Source organism: Neolamprologus brichardi, chromosome 9 (assembly GCF_056152115.1).
Source record: "Neolamprologus brichardi isolate AB-2024 chromosome 9, ASM5615211v1, whole genome shotgun sequence".
NCBI classification, from domain to species: Eukaryota; Metazoa; Chordata; class Actinopteri; order Cichliformes; family Cichlidae; genus Neolamprologus; species Neolamprologus brichardi.
The window spans coordinates 13,781,096-13,798,605 of NC_142112.1; the positions used below are offsets into that span (position 1 = coordinate 13,781,096).

The 17,510-nt window shown below is 42.9% G+C and overlaps 1 protein-coding gene across 3 annotated transcripts in view; it reads left to right on the forward strand.

The window, feature by feature from the left end:
• adarb2 (adenosine deaminase RNA specific B2 (inactive)) overlaps window positions 1-16,531 on the forward strand; it is a 219,858-nt gene extending 203,327 nt beyond the window's left edge. For all 3 annotated transcript variants that reach the window (XM_087845935.1, XM_087845936.1, XM_087845937.1), the window contains 2 exons: window positions 9,635-9,816; window positions 11,915-16,531. In XM_087845935.1, coding sequence (XP_087702061.1) covers window positions 9,635-9,816; window positions 11,915-12,091 — 359 coding nt within the window. In that variant the 3' untranslated portion in view covers window positions 12,092-16,531. The remainder of the gene's footprint in view (window positions 1-9,634; window positions 9,817-11,914) is intronic.
• The last annotated feature ends 979 nt before the right edge of the window (window positions 16,532-17,510 follow it).

The following is a 17,510-nucleotide window of genomic DNA, read 5'->3' on the forward strand; positions in this document are numbered from 1 at the left end:
CATAATCAGCCACACAGCAACTCTGGGCAGTAGCTGTAAAATACACTTATAAATACACTCTATGCACTTTGGGAAGTCTCCACACAATAGAAAGTGACACAGTAAAAAAATCTTTTCAATATACTTTTACTTTTTGCTTCTGATGTAGCACATAAAGGTCTGAGGGGTGTTTTTTTTGTCTGCTTTAAGTTTGGGTGGCATTGCTTTAAACAGGTCCCAAATGTCAAGATTGTGATGGTCATTATAATTGAAAACTACATGGAAAAAATTACCTGATGTGGGGGATCTAATCCAATGTAGCCCACTGGATTTGGACTTTCAGTGTTAGCATTATAATAATAATAATGATAATAATGATAATAATGATAATACATTTTATTTGAGGGCGCCTTTCTAAAACCCAAGGTCACCTTACAAAGAGAAAAAGACATCAATAAAACAGTAGATTAAAATAGATTCTAATAAATTAAAATACAGAAACCAGCAAAATACAGCCACAAACAACAAAATTTAAAAAAATAAATAAAAAAACTACTATTTGACAGCAAGTAAAATCTGTATTAAAGAGAGTAAGCCAGTTTAAACAAGTAGGCTTTGAGTTGTGAGTTAAATAAGGGAAGGGAATCTATATTTCTTAAGGATGAACGAGGTGAGTTCCAGAGCTGAGGAGCAGCTGAAAGCTCTGTGACCCATAGTGATAAGACAAGCAGAAGAACAACAAGATGAGTGGCAGATGAAGATCTGAGAGAGCGGGAAACTGTAGTGATATGAAGCAGATCACAGAGATAAGGAGGGGCAAGGTTGTGAATACACTTAAACGTGAGAACTAATATTTTAAAGTTTATCCTGGCTTCTATGGGCAACCAGTGAAGCTGTTGAAGAATTGGAGTTATATAGTCTCTTAGGGGAGTTACGAGTTATGACCCGAGCTGCAGAATTCTGAAGAAGTTGAAGTTTATGGAGGGACTTACTGGGGAGACCAAATAGGAGGGAGTTGCAATAATCGATCCGGGAAGTATTGAGACTATGGACAAGGATGGCAGCAGCATGGGGAATAAGGAAGGGACGAAGTCGGTTAATGTTATGTAAGTGAAAGTATGCAGACCGGGCTATGTAATTAATGTGAGACTGAAATGAGAGAGTACTGTCAAGTGTGACACCCAAACTCTTTACCTGCGGGGAAGGAAGGATGGGGGAATTTTCCATTTTAATGGAGAAACTGTGAGATTTGGTTAAGGTAGAGGCTGTGCCAACAAGTAAAACTTCTGTTTTATTACTGTTACGTTTGAGAAAATTGGAGGAGAACCAAGATCTGATCTCCATAAGACAGTTCAAGAGGGAGAAGGTGGAAGGGATGAATTAGGTTTGGAGGAAATGTAGAGCTGGGTGTCATCAGCATAACAATGAAAATTGATATTATGTTTTCACAATATTTGGCAAAGAGGGAGCATGTAGATAATGAATAAAAGAGGCCCTAATACTGAACCCTGGGGCACACCAGCAGAAGGATAGAGACTTGAAGAGTGGGATTTAAATTGGATAAACTGACTGTCCTGTTAGGTGGGCTATATTCGGCCTAGTGTTCTTGGGTGATCCCTGTAGTCCTCTCCACCTACACCCTGTCATCCATATACAGTCAGATCGTGTTTCAAAATCCTGTGTTTTGTGGGCCAAAATGACAAAACCAAGGCTTCAAAATAATAGTCCATTAACTTTATTGATAACTTTAAAGTCTATGGTAGGATAAACATGTAGGTTCCTCTTTCAAGTGTAAGAGCAGAAGCTAGCTAGCTTGATTAGCAAAGTACATTCATAGCTCCCAAGTTATTCTGATATTACTTTGAATACTAAAAGTACATGTTTGAGTCTCCTGTAAAGTGATCTTCAATGTGGATTAACTCACTTTCGGAAACAACAGGTTGTTTCTTGGGAATACCCTTAAAATATCCTTAAACACAAGCACCAGCCTGTAGCCTACTCAGCAAAACTGTTAAAACCCACTAAACATGTATTCTGTGCTTGGATCACTTTCAGCCTTTTCTGTATTTCCTCTTTTCAGCTTACAGTCTGCTTTCTATTCTCACCCTGCCTTCATATAGCGACTTACCCACACATGCTTAGAGATCTGCACTACATGAATGTCCTCGTGTACAGTACTCTGTTTTCACGTATTCTTTTTAAGGAATGTCAGCTACAGGCGCGATGCATCATAACAGATCATATGTTACACCCCCTTCTCACACACACACAAACACACGTTCTCGCACTCTTAGCAAACTCGTACACCACTTCTTCTCTACACTTACATTTTGCCAGTCAGACAAGCAAAAACTAAGAAGTTGTTTGGCGCGTCTGCTTCCAGGGCTCCACTGAGACTCGAGGCTTGTGTTTGTAGTGAGGATGAATGCTGGAAGAGGATGTGAATGACACCCAACTGGTAGAAACTGCATCAGCCATCACTTCAGATCTAGGCCAGGCAGAGCCGCTGAGCGACAGGCACGCACAGAGATGTAGGACACATTTGGTTGCTAGGGATCACTGATATAAACAAAGAGAGTGACAGTCATTTACAGGGAAACACATTATCTCATATCAACAGCTCTCTGTGGCTAACATCTCCATATCTACTATACATGGCTTTGCATGCTCTTCTTGAAGGGCGCAGGGGCTCTCTGGTTGCCTTGGTGGCGAAGATTTTCTGAGGCCCGTCCTTATCGAGATTGATAATTGTGCTGAAATGTCCTCTGGTGATGGTTGCTGGGTTGAATTTATCACTGAACCCTCAGACCGCAGCCTCAGCGAGCATTTCTCATGATTTGGCTTTTTAAATGGAGTCATTTGAGTCTTTGCTTTTAGATATTACAAGCTGCGGTTAATATTTGGAAAATTGTGGTCAGGTTTGATCTTTTTGTTCATCGTTCTTCCTTATCCCGTTTTTTATCATAGCTGCAAAGAGTGTTTAATGACTGTTATAGGTTCTTTTTCCCACCAGTTAAAGCCACACTAATGCTGTCGAATGTCCTTTACGCCATTTCTTGAGGTGTCCTGCACATGCTCTGTCGTCCTCTCTAACAGCGATTGTGTGTTTTCTGTGTGTGTGTGTCTCAGACTGTCAGATCTTTGCACCTGCAGTACTATGAGTAGTTTATTGAAGGGTGAAGGCAGGGAGAGAGACGGACAGAGAGTGGAGATGGCCCTACGCCAAATCAATGTAATCACAGCCCTTATCGGACAGCCATTCAATCTGAGAGGGAGCTCGTACCGAGAGAGAGACAGGCTGAGGAAAACAAGGGGAGACAGCAAGGCAGGGCGGGAATAAAGAAACGCAGAGCTTCACTCGCATTCAGATGTCTGCACGTGTCTCGCCCCCTCCCATTCCTCTCATCTCCTCCGCCAGCCTTTCATTGCCTCTGATGAGCTCCCAGGCTATTGTGAGTCCAGGGTTATTTAAAAGCGACACCCCCAGAAGAAATTCCTGGGGATCGCAGGGCCCGTTCTTATCACACACAGCCAAAGCAGCTCCACCTGAACCCTGAGGGCCAAACGCATCGATGGACCGGCTTGTCCTTCACTCCTCGTCCTGCTGTTGAGCGAACGCAAACTGTGGCGGGGCTTTGTTGTTTCGGGATAAGAGGAATCGGAACAACAGCAGATAAAGGAAACATTAATAATGTTCGTGCTCTACTTTTGGAGCTTTGCAGATAGATCGGCGCACATGCATGTTTTACAGCTACACCCTCTTTTCTCTACGTGTTGAAATTCATATTTTAGCTTTTGCTGCTCTGAGGTCTGATACATATTTGCATTAAGATGATGTCACTGTGAGGAAAGTTACTTGAAAAAAATGTAATCAGTTACTCATTACATATTAACATCAAGTAATCATCGGCAGTCCATCAGTGGTGCTTTTAAACATTTGATCCTCTGCTGAATTTATAAGTTTGCTCACTTACAATAAAATGATCAGTTACTATTTTTTATTATTATTTTTTGGGAAAATCAACCTAAAAATTTGTTTTTTTTAAAGAAACATTACATAAAAATTATAAATTAATGTTGTGGTAGGACTCGACTTATGCGGTCAAAGAAGTGCAGGAGACTGATGCTGTCCAGTGTAGCGAGTGATTTATTCACCATTTTGTGACCCAAACAATATTTACAAAGAAACAAATAAGAAACTCAACTCTATAATTAACTCAGTTCAAATAAACATAATTGAACTTAAATCAACGGAAATTAAGGTCAAACTGCACACAGCTACACTGACCTGAACCTTTGTCCTGAAACACCTGAGTTCTTCTGCTTAAATAGTCCAATTAACCAAACAATTTCTCCTCTGGACTATTCCATTCAGTGGGTAGGTAAGATGAACATGATTATATTCAAACCTCTACTACTCCTCTTTACTGGCAACATAAACTCTGTGGTGTAATCAATACATATTATAACAATAAATCTATTTCTTCATAAACACTCTAAAATCAACTTTATTAAATTATAAGAGTTCTTCCCCTTCTGCACTTGGTCTCTTCCTGTGACCTCAAATGAACCCAGAAGCTGTTGAGCATGTCATTGAGTCAAATAAGTATTTGATCTCTGACAACCCAGCTACTATTCTGGCTTCCACAGATTGGCTATATGTCCATGTGGCACACAGATTGCAGTCAATCAATCAATCAATCAATTACAGATGCTCCTGATCTCAGCTCATTATTTGCATAAAGCTCAGCTGTCTACAGTATCAATTTCTTCCATTCCATCTTCTCCACCACCATGGACAAGACCAAAGAGCTGTCGAAAGACATCAGTGACTGCAGATCTGCGCAGGCTGGACTGAGCTACAAGACCATCAGCAAGAAGTTTGGTAACAAGGTGACAACTCCTGGTGTGTTCATTCGGCAATGGAAGAAATTGAAAGATGATGGTTCATGGGATGATCATAAGAAAGGTGACAGATCCTCAGCTGAGACCCCAATCACCAAGAACCGCATTGGTAACCTACTGCACCATAATGGATTGAAATTTTGCAGTACCTACAAGATCCCCCTGCTTAAGCAGGCAAATGTACATACCTGTCTTAAGTTTGCCAGTAAACATCTAAAGGAGAAGGCTTAGGAGAAATTACAGGGATCAAATAAAACAAAATCAAGCTCTCTGACGTCAACTTGATGTCTCATTTTTAGAGGAAGGGAAATGCTGTGTGTGACCCAAAGAGCACCGTCCCCACAGTCAGGCAGGGAGGTGGAAACATAATGCTTTGGGGCTGATTTTTTGCTAACTTTACCACACTAAGAGGCCAATGAAGGCGGCCATGTACCGTAAAATTTTGGGTCATGGTTGGTCTTTTTGCAGGTCTTTAACCACACTGGAGGGGTTTCGAGCATGAATCCCTGTTTAAGGTCATGCATAAGTATCTCAATTGGATTTATGTCCAAACTTTGACTAGGCCACTCCAGCTGTTCGTAGTTTTCACCAGTTTTCCTCCAGCCTTGGTTTGCTGGAGTTCCGAAGTCCTAAAATGCCTTTGTAACCCTTTCCAGACTGACTCTGCTGTTCTTGAGTTGCTTTAGATTTTGCCACGATGTGTGTGAGATATTTGAGTCTACTTTGCTTTGACAAAGACTTTCTATTTAAAGGATTTCCTGATCCAATAGGTCAACGAGTGCTCAGGCCTGGGTGTGGCTAGTGAAGCTGAACTCAGCTTTCCAAAAAATGTGGTTAATCACAGTGAATTCATAACTTAACAAGGGGGACTGTTACTTTTTCACATAGGGGCAAATAGAGTTTGATAGCTTTTTTCCCTTAATGAATGAAATCAATTTAAAATCTGCATTTTCTCTTTTCTTGGGTTACCTTTCTTTAAAATCGGGTCTTTAAATTATGTTTATAGAAATTGTTTTAAAGGATTTGAGCCAGCAACTGTTCATTTATAATCCAGTCGTTGACACAGAAAATGAGTAAGTTCCTCTTTTCACAAACCTGTTTCTTCACTTCTCCTCCACTTCTTCTCCACCCAACAAAGCACACATTTACAGCCCTGCAGTACTACAATAATGCAGGATAGATGCACTGTGTACACATGAACGCACAGCAGCCTCAGATATTAAGCTGCTCCTGTGTGTACTGTACAGTTCTGAATCCCATAACCAAAGGCTTTAATTCTGCCTTTTTCATGTCTGCCAAACACTTCCCAGAAGAGAAATTGATCAAGTCCTCAATGAAGGAAACATCAAATTGGCTATTACAGAAACAGAGGAGTCAAGCCCATTGAAGGGATGAAATGAGCCATGAATGGAGCGAGAGGAGTGGAAAAAAGCAGGATGGATAGGAGGGTCTTTTGTTCAAAGAGGTGCGTCTGCACAAGAGAGAAGAGATGGGTAATACATAAGAGACACGGAGGATTGTTACCGTGGCAGGCGATTCATTCCAGCTCCAAGGAGCAACAGAAAAGGAGAGGTGAGATTGGTAAATGGAAGAGTGAAGACAGGAAAATCAGTGTGGAAAAGGAGGAAATGATCTGCAGGCATGTATTGTGGTATTGTAGATCTGGTATTGTAATATAACAAGCTGTCTGTCAGGCGATGAGATCAGAAGCAACTGTTATTCAGCCGTCACAGAGACTCTGCCCGCTGATTTTCTATAAGGGGAGCCTTTAATGTTGCATGATGTAATAAATAACTCAAGCTGGAATCAAAGACAGCGATTCTTTTTAAAGACATCTTATAGCTGTGATTATTAATGCTCCAGTGTGCAGAATTTACAGGGCTCTATTCTTAGAAATGTAATACAGTATTGATTTTATTTTTCATTAGCATATAATCGCCTCTAAGTACATCTCTTCTATCTACATAGGGAGTGGGCCCAGTATGCTTCTGTAGTAGTCCAGAAAAGCCTTCTAGTTCTTTAAAGGTAGCTTTAGATAAAATACAGCAGTTATCAATGGATAACACATGATCTCAATTAGTGTACATACAAATATACAATCAAAATTTAGTTCTAGGAGGCATTTGTCCTATGTGATTTAACCACAGACTGTGCATGACAGATGGCTGAGGCACCCATTTGTTTGTGGACCAACAATGTGAGGTCTAGCATTTGGCGTGTTGGCCTTTGTCATGTCGGTTTTTAGAGGCCGAATGGACCATGTTTGGAGTACAAATTTATCAGCTACTACAAATTAGTTTGGTTCATGGATAAGTGCTAATTAAAATGGTAAATGGCCTGTATTTGTATAGCGCTTTACTAGTCCCCTAAGGACCCCAAAACACTTTACACATCCAGTCATCCACCCATTCACACACAGGTGATGGCAAGCTACATTGTAGCCACAGCTGCCCTGGAGCGCACTGACAGAGGCGAGGCTGCCGGACACTGGCGCCACCGGGCCCTCTGACCACCACCAGTAGGCAACGGGTGAAGTGTCTTCCCAAGGACACAACGACGGAGACTGTCCAAGCCGGGGCTCGAACCGGCAACCTTCTGATTACAAGGCGAACTCCCAACTCTTGAGCTACAATCGCCCTCGTGCTAATATATAAATAAATATCACTAAAAACACTTGAGCAATGCAGTTAAGAGAATAAGCCGAGGTGATATGTAGCCGGTAGTTTGTGCCTGTTATGGCAACAAATTTATACTTAAAGGTACAGTCAGTAATTTTTTTAAGTTATTTAAATAAAAAAAAGATATTGTACTGATCATTACAATAATGATAATTACATCTTCTAACAAACTGATGCATTCTCATAAACTTACAAAGACGAATATATGGGAACGGGTTCGCAGTTTCTGGAATTGCCATGTTTCCCCACTATATTTAAAGGCTGTGGCTGGGAAGGACATTTCCCCTCCGACTATGTATGTGGTTAGAGACCGGCTACATACGTAGTGGGCCAAAGGTGGAGAATAAAAAAAAGTCATCAGCGGCACTAGCATCTTAATAAAATGACATCCTCTTCATCTCAAGCTTCATCTGCTGAACTAAAGCTCGGGCTCTAAGACACAAAACATGTATAAATATGCTTATTATTGTCACAATTACTAATTGTCAGCAGGTTAGACATGCGACCCTCCCATAACTGGATAAATGGGAAGAGCAGGCTACAACAACAGCTAGTTATAAGCTAACATTATGCCAGCTAACATTAGACTCGAGTATCCTTTCCTTTTCTTTCCTTCTGATAAACATTTTGTTTATATTGTCACATTGTATGAGGATTTATTTGCTAAATGCCTCAAACTGTTTCATCTACTTCTGAGAAAGTTTCACGAACGAACTGCAGCCAACAGCAGCAAAAACAACACTGCTACCTAACAACTCACTTCAGTATGACTGTCATCGATCAAAAGAGCGCTTCTCCAGCTCATTGACCTGTATCGGATCCTTTCTGAAAGTTTTACAGCCTCTTCCAGAGTAAATAAAGGTGGACACTTCTCACTCGGCATTGACAGCTGAGGTAAACAGCGGGCTGGAAGTGTTCCTTAGAACTGGATTTGATCAGTAGGCTGGTAGAAATATGCCGACTGGCCACAACTATTATGTGATCTAAATATAGTTTTGATCTCTTTTGGCTGACTGAAACATAGCAGCTAGGATTATGTACTTGAATTGGGAGGGGTACAAAAACAGAACTCAGTTAACTGCAATCTGCAATCTACTGACATCTAGTGGTGAGAATTTGAAACTCTGCAAACTTTAATATATCTTTAATACATGAGATAATTTAATGGTTAAGTTGTAAAGCAATCCACACCCGTACTGTGTGAAAGGCATATTAGCAATAGAGATCAAAATTTTTCTTGTACCAGGATTTAAATATAGTTATTTCTGCAGTAAAAATTGGCATTTTAACTTGGGAGTCTCTGAGGATTGACTTGCTTTATGTATCCAGCCTCAAGTGGCCTTTTGAAGAAACGCAGAGTTTGGCACTCCATATTTGTTACATTTTCTGCCCCAGAAAGTGCCGCTTAGATTCAACATTTTCTCCTGCTTCAGGCTGTACAATCGGGTGTGAATCCAAACTCCTATGCAGCTTCTATGAAACGCCCACGCTGGCCTCTCAGGAACATTGTGCCTTGAGCCCTCATTTGCTCCTCACCCTGCTGTCAGCTCTGTTCCCGCCACAGGCCCAGCACCTCTGCCAGTGCCTGTGTTCTCAGTGCAGGCGGCTAATTCTCTCCACGGAGGCCGTGTGATCGCCGCTCACTTCCACTTTCCCTCTACCGCTGTCTCTCTTTCACTTACCTCTGCTAATCGCTTTGTGTGCTTTGCTGCGAGGCTAATTATTTCGAAAAGAAATGTAGAGAGTGGAGAACAGAGTGACAGTCCAGTGTAGGCAGCAGTCGATCTTAGAGTCTGGAGATGATATTTACAGCTTAAAAAGACATTGCTTATGTGCTTCATTCCTTTTCCAACCTGCTCTCTAAAGGTGTATCAAAACTATAATACTTACATAGCCATCGTATCGTTTTTGTGCATCCCTGCAAACCTGTACGTCTTCCGGCCTCAGAGCAAGAGTGAGGCGAGGGTGGGATAACAAAGCAGAGGTTCAGAAAACATACAGATGCAAAATTTCACTCACAAAACCATGTGACATGTCATGATGTCATTTGTATTTTCTTGTCTTCCACATAGGCTTGAGCAGTGCCGACTATCAGCAGCCGGGGAAGGCGTCATGTGTGAGCGTCAACTGGACGTTGGGTGACGCACAGTTGGAGGTGGTCAACACCGCAAGTGGACGGAGACGAGACTCAGGGACACCCTCGCGTCTCTGCAAGCACGCCCTGTTCACCCGCTGGAACAGACTGTACCGCAAGGTGAGGGAAGGCACCTGTGGCGAAGGTCAAGTGGCTGAGACCTTATGACACCAATTCACAACAACAGTCACCTCGAGGTCCTTTATATAGTAGAGTAACTGCCCTACAAAATACGATATAATATTAAAAAAAACAACAACAATCAGACAAACCCCCTATGACCAGGCGCTTAGCAACCGTAGGAAGGAAAAACTCCCTTTTAACAGGAAGAAACCTCCACAGAGGAACCAGGATCAGGGAGGGGTGGGGCCATCTGCTGTAACCGAATGCAAAGAAGAAATACTTGCATCAGCCTGGGCCCATCGCAGCATAACTAAGGGGGATTCAGGGTCACCTGAGCCAGCCCTAACTATAAGCTTTATCTAAAAGGAAAGTTTCAAGCCTGATCTTAAAAGTAGAGAGGCTGTCTGTCTCCTGAAACCAAACTGGGAGCTGGTTTCACAGAGGAGGAGCCTGAAAGCTGAAGGCTCTGCCTCCCATTCTATAATTTAAATACCAGAGGAACCACAAGTAAGACTGCAGTCAGAGAGTGAAGTGCTCTACTAGCATAATAAGGTACTGGAAGGTCTTTAAGTTATGATGGGCTCGTTAACTACTTGACAAACACCACATCAGTCCAGATCAGTGACTCAGATCATCTGAGGCGAGCCGAGCAGACAGCTCCTGCAGTGCAATGGAGCCTTGATACAGTTAATACAATGAGATATATATTAGCTACCTCAGGGTTGCTATGAAGACATAAATTAGCAATAAAGACAAAAACAATTTTTCTTGTTTCAGTTTGAAACCTGTTTATTTCCTTTTGTAAAGTTGAGCATTCACTCTCAGCGCGAGCCTCAAGTGGACATTTGAGGAACTGCAGTGACCTCCAGATGAGCTTAGTTAACTCCAGTTTTATTCGAGTCATCAGAATCACTGATTCCTTCTGCAGGACTTTCTCACAGCAAACATTTAGACTCTTACGATGTTTTAGAGAAAACACCTTAACGGAACGCGTCACACTAATAATTACACCGTTCTTTTGTTTACTATGATGTGCAGAAATGTCTGCTGTGGATAAAGTTCCACCAAATGAAAAGTTAATTAAAAATAAACAAAACACTGCCCACATTGTATCCCAGAAAAATATTATGATGTCCTATTTAATTAAAATAAGCCTGAACAATAATCACATCTTACAAGTTTCAGCGCTCTGTGCCCTGCAAGTGCTCTCGTGCAGCAAAGCCAAAGGCATCGCTCAGTTAATGTTGGAAACAATATGGAATCCACTGCTATTAGGAACCCCGTGCGCACAGCCGCTACACACAAGCATTAACTACAGTGATGCATGCCAGCAGTCAAAAGGCACAGACACGCGTAGAAGCAGAGAGCTCTGTGCAGTGGAAATGTGGAATCTCCTCTCTGCCGTAGATACATTTGTCTGCCTGGCAACATCTGCTGTCTGTGCGGCTTCTCAAAAAACTGACAGCTCGGATCTTTACCCGCCGCACTCTCATTTCCATTCTGAAACTTTACGTAACAGACACTGCCTGCATCGCCAAATGGCGGCCGTTAAAGCATAATGACTATGAAACCATAATTATTTGGAGAAGTACTCGAGGAGGCCCCCACCCTAAGTGCTCCCTGCGCGCCGCATATAAGGGGCCACGCAAGAGCAGTCGCACTAATCTCCAAAACAAACTTTTGCTCTCTCCCTCTCTCTCTCCCCACTTGTCTCCCCGCCGATCTTCATTGCCCCCCCCCCCCCCCCCCCCCCCCCCCCGTGACAATAGGAATGCACAAAAAGCACAGAGAATGTTCAATTGCTTGTGAAATTTAAATGGGGAGATTACACAGCTGTTGAAGCCCCCCTCCACCCTGCGCCTGCTCCCAGCCCCCACCCAAATGCATTTGTGCCGGCTCATTCGCTTTGTTTTGCTCGCTAAACCTTTCGCCCCTCTGCCCCGGCTTTATTTCTCTCTCTCTTTCTGTTCTCCATCCCCGTCTTCACGTCTGACGCTCTTATCTGACTCTCAATTTCTCTCTTCTTGTGTTTTTTTCCCCTCTCCACCCATCACTTTCTCTCCCTCGCTCTCCCGGTCATCCTCGCCCTCTTCAGTTGGGGATCCACGCGTCCAGCTCGGCGGACCGCCAGCTCATGTACGGCGAGGCCAAGATGGCGGCGCGCCCTTACCAGACAGCGAAGCAGCAGTGGTTCAGGTCTCTGCAGGAAATGGGCCTCGGCACCTGGGTCAAAAAACCCCCAGAGCAGGAGCAGTTCCTGCTTTCGGACTGAGTGAGAGAGAGAGTGTGTGAGGGTGTGTTTGTTTAACCATCTCTTTTTTTTTAGGGTCCAATGAGTCTATGTTTCACAACCCAGTTTAACCTCTAAACTCAAGGCTGTCAGCCCAGCATGCGTGTGTGTGTCTGCATTTCATTCTCCACGTACACCCAGGACGGCAGGCGGAAGGTTGACTGGACGGCTGAAAAGAAACGGGACACGAGGGTGGAGTTGGTGTTCTTTAAGCACACAAACACACGAGTTTAAGCAAACACCCACCTAAATGTGACCCCCCTTTCCACCACCACCACCACCCCCAAGCTCTTCTGTGGCTGTCAGGGAAGGGTGGGGTAACCTTGAGCGGGAATGAAAGGCAGCCACTATCTTGTCATCAGCTATTTCCGGGCCCCAAGGCTCCCGCTGAGGAGTAGAGCCACGGGGGAGAGAGCGAGACAGACAGAAGCAGAGGGAAAAAAGAGAGGGAGAGGTCCTCGTCCAATTACCGGCCCTGTCAGAGTGACGGGTGATAGAGAAAGAGGAAGGGAAGAATGAGTGAGGAAAAAGAAGGACGGAGCGTCGCTTCAGAGCTCACCTTTCTCTCTCTTTCTCGTTCTATCTCTGTCCTCCTCCTCTTAACTCACCCTTTGACTCTCCGTCGCTCCCTCCTTTGCCCTCTTTTCTGTCTCCTCCCTTGCCTCCACCTCCTCACCTCTCCCCGCCACGCTTGGAGTTTAACATGACATGAGGACAGGTTAATACACCACCCTTTTTTTCCCCCATCCCTCCCTTCCTCTCATCTTCACCCCTCTGGGTAAAAAGAGAAAGCGAGGTACATAAACGCAGCCATTAGAGCTCGCCCTGAGTGCGTGGAGTGATGGAGGAGAAGGGGGAGTGGTGTATTTACTCTCCTTCTTTTGTCGTTTGACCTGCCTGACCTGAGTTTTTGTTTTGTTTCGTTTTTTTTCCACCTGGTTTCATGCCCGTTTCCACGCATCTTAATCGCTAATCTTGTCGCCACCAATAGCAGCTGCTTATGGAGGCGAGTCATCAGCAAAGCCTTGATGACCCGAGCAAGCTGTCATTCTGTGGTCATGACCACCCTGGAGGGAAGTTTGTTTTGTTTCTTTTTGTAAATTTGCACCTCACACTATTTTATGTCTTTGCATATTTCATGAACGCAGCATTTTAGGTGGTTTTTGTTCCTTTTTTTCTCCTTTTAAATCAGTTAAATGTTTATAGTCTTCGTATTGCTCTGTCATTGCTGTTTTTCTCTTTAGTCAAGGTAGCGGTGCGGCCCAGTTCAGAGTAGTGAGAGTGACATCTAGTGGTCGCTCTTGTGTTTTGTCCTGCCCCTGCTGTGAGCCCCTGTCCTGGCAGCATTACAGTGTCAAAGCTGGAGAGCTAAGCCTTTACTGGAGATCAGGCGACTGGACACACGGGCGGCTTTACACAAAAACTGCATGTGGAAGAGTTTCTTCTTACATTTGAAATTTTAAAAAGCTGCAGAAGTGATTCTCCACATAAAAATGTGTTCAACAAAATGCTTTAAAACTGGACAGTTTGCACTCAAACACACTGTGTGACATCCCCCTTTTACCTAATCATGCACCCCTGCCTGAGAGACCAGGCCTCAGGGTTTATGTTGCTCCCTAAAGCTGGATTTATTATGATCACCTGTGCAGCACTGAGTGACTGGGTGTTGTTGTGATTGGACTTTGCGATGAAGATTAATAGCACTGGAGCTGCCATCTATAGGTGAGTCTTAGTGATCACCACCTCTGTGGAGTCACTGTATTCACATTCTTTCATTCATGCCGGCAGCTGTTGTTGTGAGCAGCGTAATCGCTTTGTTAGATGTTTAAGAATGCGGCCATTCATCTTTGCTGTTGTCCAAACGGTGAGAAAACGCAGGCAGTCAGTCGCGCTTCCTGTAGTCCCCGTGAGGCCCCAGATGTGTGTTTACATGTTAGAGAAGACAAACTTGAGTTTTTAAAAAAAGTTTCTTGACAAATTTTAAGTCTTAATATGAGTGAAAACTGTGTCATTGTGTATAAATCCAGCTTTAGTAATGGCAATTTTAATAGATTAAACTTCATATGGACCTGTTACGCTCATTTCTGTATTTTTATTCTTCCTTCTGACTAGAGTTGCTTTGCATTAGCCACACTCCATTCTATCTTTATCTTAATCTGGGACTAAGTGCAGCCCGTTGTTATCTGAAATAAGCCATTCTACCCCCTCTCCCGTTAAAGCTCCTTTTTGGAAATACCCTCTGCAGAATTGAAGCTGAATTTTCACCCCCAGGGGGCAGCGATTTACCCCAGGCTGTGCTGAGGTGTTTCAGATGCATGCTGATGTTTAGCTTGTCCTTCTGGCTACACCCATATCCTCAAAATGCTCCAATCATAGGTAACTTCCTTCTCAAGTTATCACGTTAACAAGATTTTCAGAAAACTTGACCTCTGACCTTGACGTTGAGGTCGAGGTCATCCAGTCTTTAAGTGGACTTAAAGACTGGATGGCGTGATGAACCCTGCTTCCGGGCCCAAACTACTCTGCATTTAATAAGACTGTTGTGCCTCCCTCGGTTTTTATTACTGCTGATCATTTTAAAGCTCAGTTTTCAAAACCTTACGATGCAACTACAGCCCAGCCCATGCAGCAGCAGTATATGAATGACTAGCCTCCTATTGATGGATTATCTCGGTGGTTCTCCTGACTGACGTTTGGTCCGTTTGGAGCATCCTGTCATGTGATTGCATTTGTCCCTAACCACTGTGAACGCTCATGTTAACTTTTATCGAGTGGATAAATCCGTTCGTTAGCGTTCATCCTCCAGCTTCCCTGTTTATATTCTGCTAACATAGCTGTGTCGCTAGCGATCACGTAGCATATCGCTATATACCAGCTAGCCCAACCCTACAAACATCACTGCTGTTTACTTTCCTGTCTTCATTTATGTGGGAAGTGATAGTACGTCTTAATTTGTTTCAGAAATGTTCAGAATGTTCTGTCAGAACATTTTATATTATGTTAAGATGGAAACTAGCGAGCTAACTCCATGCTAACTTTGAATTCCGTTAAACTTCATAAATTCTGTTTTCATGGATGCCTGGATGTTAAACTTAATTGTTACGCCTGGTAGAGCAGGAACGCTGATCATTTTATTAGAGATGAAAGAATTTAGACAGTTTTTCAACTCTGAGTGATGCCATAGTGATCGTTTGACTTCGGGACCTGCAGCAGAGTTTGGGCCCAGACACGGCTAATGACGTTAGACTTAAAGACCGGACTGAGATTCGAACTTGTCCAAAAATTTCAGCAGATGCGGTCGGGTAGCAAGTGAAAATCATAGGTGACATCTTTTCTCCACTGATCGTCTTCACAAAGTTGGGGGTCCATGTCGGCCAATGGGGTGACAACAATACTCAGTCATCAGCCTTTTACAGCTGCGGGGTAAGAAGAACGTGCAAAATGAAGGCTACATTTACTCATGACGCCTTCTTGTGGTACAAATCAGTATCAGCTCGGCCCTAGTTCGACTCCATTTGATGTCTCGTCTTAAGTTCAATTTGGAAGGTTTGAAACAGTTTTATACAAAACGATGTTCAGGATATTGAGCCTGAGGATTACTTAACCTGGTATTTAAAACTTTGGCCACATTTAACCCTCTCAGGCTCAAATTAAGTTTTTCTGGCTAATGCACAAAAGAATACCTGCAGTGGTACTTCTGAGTAAAACTATATGTATGTGGGGTAATCAGGTTTTTAGCTTTTAACTGTTGCAAATCTGCAACGCCTGCCTTGAGAGGGTTAATACAAGTATCAACCACTAGAAAAGTATCCACATCCATTACAGAAAAGCATAAGAGGTCCTCTTCAATGTGCTCACATTTAATGTAACTAATGCAACATTGGTAATCCAAGCTAGGCTAATGGCAGTTTCAGTGAGAGCCCTCCAGTTGTTAGACCTTACCTGTGCTAAAAAATGCAGCAGACTCAAATCTCGGATTTTGTGTAAACGCCGTCTGTGTGTCAGAACACAGAGTTGGTCCTTCATCGCATCGCGCTGCACATTTGAATTGTCTGAGAAGCCACATATTCAGACTTGCTTTGTCGACGTTTGTCACGGTTTCTGCACCATGTTCGATAGTGGCTTCATTAGCCATCACACAGATTTTCACACATTTATTTTCAGAGATATAATAAATATAGGCTGTGTCTGAATGGCAATATTCTACAAACAGTGTACATATGTAAAAAAAAAAAAAATAGAAAAAGTATAAAAGACAAAGTTGACAAAGATGTGAAAGAGATTCTAAAATGTCTAATTAAGATGTAAATTAAAGTCTATGAAGAATTGCTGCTAAGGTCTGTAAATTGCACTTCAGTAACAAATACAAAGTGAATGTTTGTACTGTATATGTGAATAAAACCTCAAAATCTTGTAATTTTATTTTGGTCTTTGAAGTTTTTTTCTCGTCACATTTACTGTCAGTTTGATTGCACGGTGAAAGAGAACGTTTGACCCGGTAGAAGGAGAATATTTGGTCTACACTGAGCACTGATATTGGCCTGTTCACATTTTCTCATGGCCACCTTTTTGTGCCATCATATTCTGAGGCTCAGAGCATCCAGACTATTATTAAAGAGGCCTCCCTTCTCCTGCATCTCCCAGGGGAAATCCATGGGGAAATGGTTAATCTCTGTTAAGCTCAGTGGCAGGTGTCACACAGACCAGCCACCAAAAATTAGCCTGGAGGAAGAATCGAGTGAGGACGAAGAGGGGGGGGGGGGGGGGGAGGCGCAGGGAGTTTAAGGCATGTCTCCTCAGTAGCTTCCACCCCTTCCCCTAAGGCCACGGAGTCGGCTGTGTGCTCAACAATATACATCGTAATTGACAATTTGCTCCAGCGGCTGGTCACAGCCAGCCAGCTCTAATCTAATGGACGAGGACGGAGAGGTGAAGCTCCACAGCGTATTCTGACTCCCAGTTTCATGCTGCTTCTCAGTGAAAACTAGGAAACAGAACACATGATATTGTGTCATCATGTAGGGTTACACCAGTGGGGTATCGTCTACAGTCCAACAGTTTCAGATTTAAAAATTTTTTTTTGTTTAAAATAGAAATAAAACATGTAATAAATCCTTAATTCTATTCAGGTATAAGGTAAATATTAAAAATGCACTGGGACAAAGACGTTCTCAGTTTCTGACAGATGGTTACAATATGTCAAAACTAAGTAGGGACAAGTGGCTCAAGATTAGCAGGAACATGTGAACTTGTTAAATCTGGGGAAAAACATGATGAACTAGTTTGGAGGGACATTACGCCACCATCGGAGGGCGAAAGCTAATGGTAACATCATCCACTGAAACGTTTATGATGAAACAAATATTACAGAGGAAACTGAACTTGTGAGCAGTGGAAACCG